The following is a 6796-nucleotide window of genomic DNA, read 5'->3' on the forward strand; positions in this document are numbered from 1 at the left end:
CGTTCACCGATACATTATCTGTGGTTCTTTATATAGATTTTTATAAGATACGATATACTTAACTAGGATGTGATATAATCTTAGGTAAAATATTGACGGTCTTTCCCTTTTGATAATGAGACATACCCATTCATAATGGAACCGTCCAGATTTAAACTGGCGGCCACGTTTGAATCGCGTCATTTGCTGAGTGTTGTCCTGTAGTTTTCGGAAGGAAGGTGTTGCAGAGTGTGTCACAAATTATGGCTCACAACTTGTCGTTTGATTTGGAAGAGGAGAGACGAGGGATCACCGCCCGATTGAAGGCCGCGATGGAGAGCATAATACATAAGGTATGTTATAACTTTAATCGGTGCCCCCCCCATACTAGTATTTCAAAGTTTATACATAAAGTGAAAGTGGGGAGTTAACGATAATCATAAATATATATTATATAACGTTAACAGTTGCTTAACAGTTACGTGTGGCGTAGATTATATGGTAGGGCATTCGGCCAGGAACCACGCTGTCCTTGTCATGTAATGTTGAATGTTAACGTCATTTCAGTACCAGGATGTTGATGAAGAAGAAGGTGACTTTGTTACACTGGACAACTTGGACATATGTGTAGACAAGGGTACGTGAAACTTTCTTTGTGATTGTAGAACATTATTTTGTGTCTATGCAATTACACATTACTTTTTATAATCGTAGCATCAACAATCATAAGACTGCCTTTAAAATATTACCACAGGCAGGAAGGATTATGCATTATGATTATGAATGGTGGCATCATAAATTCAAATTCATTTGTCATTTAATGTCAATTTCTCAGGTCAACTCAGACATCAAGAGGCAGCACATTTTGGCTTCCTACAAGGTATGTGTTATTTTCTTGTAATTTGTATTGCAATGATGATAATCAATGTATTGCAATATTTTCTAATCATATTACAATACTTAACAATGATAGTGTGATGTGAAAATATTACACTAGAGCATTGATATTTCAGCATAACATATATTCAGTATTCATTTGTTGTTTACTTGTATCCCCAGCTGCTCTTCCAGAAGACTCTGCTACCCCCCATGCCAGTCATGATGACAGGGAACTTGTCAGTTACCCTGAACTTGATGATGAACAGCCGACGTTAGGAGTTATGATGCTGAGGGACTTTGGTAATAGGGTGGGTTTGCTATTCCATCCTGGTTTGATGGTCATTTAAATCAAAGAGGGTATATCTACATCGAAAATGTATACCATACTTTTAACAGACTTGCATCATGTACAAATTAACAATGTTAACATGCTGTGATTTCATGGTTTAGTTATAAGCAATCCTACTTCACCACAGGCACAAGGTCTGTAATTCGGTCTTCCAGTGTTACTGTTTGTTTGTTTGTTTTATTTCGATCTCCATTTAGTGTAATACATAAAGTTTACACTACTCTTCCTGGAGTCCAACTAACTAAACAAAAATAGTAAAAACAATAATAAATCAATCAAACATAAATTAAGATAAACAATAAATAACGGAATAATAATAATAATAAATTCATAACAAAGATTTATCCTGAGATAACAAAGGATAATTAACCAAACTCAGCATACTCTAAGTACTAGTAGACTTCTCAACTCTGATGTGCATAGTTTTGACTTGCAGACCAACAGAAGAGAAGGCACTTCCTTTGTACATAGGAAGGTGCTCATTCTTGTGAACTGCTGGTGGAAGAAATCCTTTTGGATGGATGAAATAACATGCTCATTATTTCCTTTTTCTGTGTAGATGGAACAGTCCATATGCATGAGATCTAAGAAAAGTGATGACGGTAAAGTCTACTGGGAGCCTGAAGATGGTGAGTCTGTTTGATGTTACTTGCTTAGGCTCAGAATTCATTTTCTGGTACACTGGTGCACCCAACCTAAAAAAACTGGGGGGGTGCACAAAAATTTTTTGGGGTGCACCATATAAAATAAAAAAAAGAAGAAGAATGTCAGCAAAAACTAATTATGTTTTATTTTTTTAAGAAAAGTACTACAAGAATTGTTTTATCATTTTTCTGACACAGTTAAGAATATGCTGTATACATTTAACATCTTAACATATGTAAACCTACAAAAATATTTGGGTGCACTGGTGCACCCACAGAAAACAATTGGGTGCACAGCTCAAAATTTGGGTGCACTGAGCTAATGAGCACATGCACCCATTATTTCGAGCCCTGCTTACTCATAAGATACAGTGAAAAATGCACTAGTAAGTGATAGCGACATCTATATATATAATACTAGTGGGTGAATGGCTGAGATTCAAAATGGCTCTGCCCCTGAGGCATCACAAAAAAATCTCCTTAATACATTTGTGCCTTTTTGTCAGATGTGGAAGAGGACATGTTGACTATTGGTGATGATGACAGTGACCGTGGAGACATCAGTAGTGATGAAGACAAGTGGGCAGAGACTGATAAGGAGAATAATACAGGGAGGAGATCAACAGTTGAGCTGAATGAAGAAAGTCCTGGAGACAGCAGATGCTCAGCAGAGAGTGATGAGAATGATGCACGGAGAAGACAACCACTTGAGCAAAATGAAGAAAGCCCTGAAGACAGCAGAGGCTCAGAAAGTGATGAAAATCTATCAGATTCAAGTGGTATAAGTTACAGAAACACACAAAATTCCATCATATCAACCGATAGCATCAACCAAAATCACAGAAGAGACAAAGACTACAAACAGAAAACAAGAACAGTTCACAATGGTAGAGACTCGATGGATATCCCTACAAACAGGTACAATCATAATGCCAGCGCTAGAAAAGGCATTTACAAACACAACAAACCAACTAACAAATCTACTAATGGCAGCAACCAAGACCACAAGAGAACTGAAAAATCTATGCCAGTTCACAATTCCAAAAGTAAGGAGTCAATGGAAATGCCTGCTGACAGGTACAGAGACAAAGGGAGCCATAGGATGAGTGTTGACAAATACAACAAACCGACTAACATATCTGCCAATGGCAGCATTAGTTTAGCAGGTGAAAGTGAAGATGAGCTCTCGGGTTCAAGTGGTTTTAGTTATGAAGAAGAACACAAGTCTAAAACACCTACTGATGTCAGCAGCAATGATCACAAAAAAGGTAATGGCTATAAAGAGAAAACTTTGCCATTTGACAGAAGCAGAAAGTATATGGAAATCCCTACAAGCAAGTGCAAAGACAACTCAAGCCATAGAAAAACGGTTGACAAACACAACAAACACATCAGGATAGGTCCTGATTTTTTGTCATTATTTCCTGAAAGCCACAGAAAGAAGACGCCATCAAAACCTGTACAAAATAGAGATGAACACAAAGGCTTTGGTACAGACATTAAACCTAAAATACAGCCAGCTTCCACACCAGTCGCTGACTGCAGTAAGCTTAATAGCACACTAGTCAAAAGGGAAGAGCTCAGTAACTCAACAAAGAAAAGGCAAAGTTATACCAATGTGTGTATAGTTGAAGAGCTTGATGACATGTACAGTGAGTCTTTGCCGTCATCGAGTCGTAAAAACAGAAAAGATAGCAGCCGTCCAAAAGTAGGGTCACCTTGCAGTTCAAATTCTGGCCATGGTACTCCTATTTCAGGAAAGTCAGAGAAACACATGAAGAAAATTGACAGGAAGCATAGTGACCGAGATGTCATAGATCTGTTGACAGAGCCTGACGCGCATTCAGAGATGGGGAATGTAACTCCAGTACATCACAGAAGCTTCAGCAATGCAGAGAAACCTGACCAGGGTGCCAGGAGAAGAAATTGTTTCAGTGTTCCAGCTAAGAGGAGAATAATGGCCCTAACATCAAGTAGGGACACTGACATGAACTCTTCCAGTTCAGCTGCAAGCCCCAAAATGCACTTACTCACACATGAGGACATCTGTGACCTTTTGGGAGAACAGCCCAGCACTACACATCAAGGGATGAAGCAAAGAGTAAAGTACAAATATGTTCCCAGTGCCAGTATGGCCCTTCAGTCTGTGGAAGAATATGGAGACAGCCAGAAGGGCAAGAGCGACACAGGTTTAGGGAAGCAGCAAGATTGCAAAGAAGTTCAGTTGAGTTCTAAAGACAGTGGTACAAAAGTGACCAGAACTGCATCAACTTTGAACACGGTAAAGAAAGTTTCAGTCTCAAAGCCCCATTCCACAAAGGAAAAGCTGGTTGTGGAACCCTTCAAGCAGAGGTTGCACCAAAGTGGCTCATCTCAAGATGAAAGTCTGACCGTCAGTAATTCAAGTTTCCACAGTCTGTCAGATGAATACCCACAGTATCAAAGAGAGGGTAGTGAAAACACAGAAGCATTGCAGCCCAGCACTTCACACAGTGAAGACGAGAATTGCAGCTCTAAACCTGACCACAGCATTGAGATGGAGCACTCAAACCCTAAATTCCTCACTTACAGTCCCCAGTTCTCAGTAGAGAGCAGTATCAAACATGTCGAGGATCGACTCCCTTCAGTCAAGTCACTGAAGTCTTCACAGGGAGCATTAATGACTCCTCTCACTCCCATATTGAAGACCCCCGGACAGAGGAGTGCCACACCTTGCAGGGAGAAGACTCAGAAGAAGCGTGTGTATTTTTCAGCAGACCCCACAAATGTTGAAGAACAGAGCATGCAGGATACCCTTCAGTTCTGGAAATCTCGTATGCAACAGTCAAAGGTCAATCACGACGACTCTGAAGTTGATCTCCCATCTCCAGAGCCCCACCAGGAAGATCAACAAAGGCAGGAAACGTCTGAAGAGATTCTTGAGGAGCCAGCATTTCACTGCTTTCAGTAGGTGACGAGTTGTCTCACCTTCATAAGAGTGCTGCCATTCAGACCTCCAACTCCTAGAAGAGATGCTGACAAACCAAGATTCTCAACACCAAAAGGACGCAAGATTCCACAGGAAGATGAAGCCCCCTCTCCCTGCACACTCATGCGGAATCAATTGGACAACATAAAACTGGGGTCCCCTATTCAAAAAGGTCCTTCAACAAAACAGGATGTGCTGAACAACCAGTCCCCAGAAAAAATGGAGATGGATGAGTCACCAAAATGTTTGACAGACTGGACCAAACAGTTTGCAAACAGGGAACGAAGAAAGATGGACTACGGACTGACGGAGAGGAAGAGCGACAGAGAATCCCGAATCTTGCGAGTCAACACCAGTAACTCCTCCTTCAGTGATGCAGCAGCATTCTCCCAGTCATCTGCATCAAGTGGAGAGAAAGACGATCAGACTGGATCAAACATTCTGACACAAAGAAGTAGCAGGCTGAACGGCACAAATGTTGTAACAGCTCCCAAAACAGACCCAAGACACAACAAGAAGGGCACCAAAAACAGACCCTTCGATGTAACAAGAAGGCTAAATAGATCAGAGGTGCTAGATGTACAAAGAAGTGAGATTAACAGTGATAAGGGAAGACCACGGTTATTTAAACAACCTGAAAGCCCGTATATTCTGAGACCAAGGAGAACAATCAGTTCTTCTGACGATCAGGACGTCAAGAACAGCCCAAGAAAAACATCTTCCAGACAAAATACAAGGCACACCACAGCCAAAGGAAGACAGACAGAACAATTGTCTAGAAGTGTTGAGAAAAGAAAGACTGACAATTTTCGTCTAACTCCATCTCAAGCAAGAGCAGTAGACAGACAAAGGAAAGACACTAGGCAGTGGGGTTGGAGACATTCAAGTTTCTCATCTGAGGCAGAAACAACTAGCAGCACTCAACAGGTTTCATCATCAGAAGTAGGAGAGAGAAGGGTCACCAGGAGTCAGAGAAGGGTCACCAGGAGTCAAAGTTCATCAGACATGGATACTGTGGAAAGGAAGATGACTAGAGGTCAAATGTGGCCAGACACTAGAGGGAAGAAGGTCACAAAGCGTAATGGCCAATCAGTAACAGTTGGGAAGACGCCTGGTTCTGCTGTCAATCAAAGTAAGGGGCAAGGAAGGAGGAGAATCATCGATATCAGTTCATCAGATGAAGAAGTCAGGAGTACTCCCAGGAAAGCATCTAGCACCCAAGGCATGAAATACAAGAAAGGAAAAGGGAGACTGACAAGAAAGGGAGACTGATGGGGAAATTGTTAGAGAAGAAAACAACACTGCAAAACCTGAACTTATGGTGCCATTCTGTTAGACTGCTGGAATGAAATGTTTTTGATACTAAACCAAAGTTTTTACAAGCTGAATACAAGTACCTGGTCCAATCAATAAATTGAATTGGCGTTTTTATTGTGTTGTAACCTGTATAGAATATCGAAGTGGTTTTTGTTCTTGAATCAAGAACAAACTTAGTATCTAATGGTATCTAATACTTCTGACAAACCAGTATTGACATACAAAATCAATCCATGGGTTTATTGTATTGTAACTGCTATAAAATGTCAGTGTTTCAAGTTCTTGTTCTTTGTTGATGGGATCAAGATAAAATTTAGTAGATTAATTGTGGTGGTAATACTAGATGTTTTGAAGTAACACGTCTGACAAACCAGCATTGGAATGCTATTTACTGGGTGTATTGTGTTGTAAAATTTATAAAATGTTGAGGTGTTTCTTTCTTTGTGAATAGAATCAGGATCAAACTTAGTATATAGTAATTCTTGTGGTAAAGCTTGGATGAGATTTTGTTTGAGGTATCTTGTTGATCAGTTGAAGGTTGCAAGATGAGCAACCAATTTCAAAATATAATACATATATATCTCTGTAGGGATTGAAATTAAGACTAGAGTAAATGTTATATTGTTGTAGATTGTTAACTGATAAATATGAGTTTTCTAT

General features: G+C 40.1%; 1 protein-coding gene across 1 annotated transcript; it reads left to right on the forward strand.

Moving 5' to 3' along the window:
- The first annotated feature begins 145 nt into the window (after window positions 1–145).
- Window positions 146–5777, forward strand: LOC109474902. Its single transcript, XM_019775374.1, has 6 exons — window positions 146–332; window positions 547–616; window positions 815–859; window positions 1039–1166; window positions 1767–1836; window positions 2358–5777. The coding sequence occupies exons 1-6, from the start codon at window positions 243–245 to the stop codon at window positions 4799–4801; spliced, it is 2847 nt and encodes a 948-aa protein (XP_019630933.1). The 5' UTR covers window positions 146–242; the 3' UTR covers window positions 4802–5777.
- The last annotated feature ends 1019 nt before the right edge of the window (window positions 5778–6796 follow it).

Source organism: Branchiostoma belcheri, unplaced genomic scaffold (assembly GCF_001625305.1).
Source record: "Branchiostoma belcheri isolate BF01 breed outbred unplaced genomic scaffold, Haploidv18h27 scaffold32, whole genome shotgun sequence".
NCBI classification, from domain to species: Eukaryota; Metazoa; Chordata; class Leptocardii; order Amphioxiformes; family Branchiostomatidae; genus Branchiostoma; species Branchiostoma belcheri.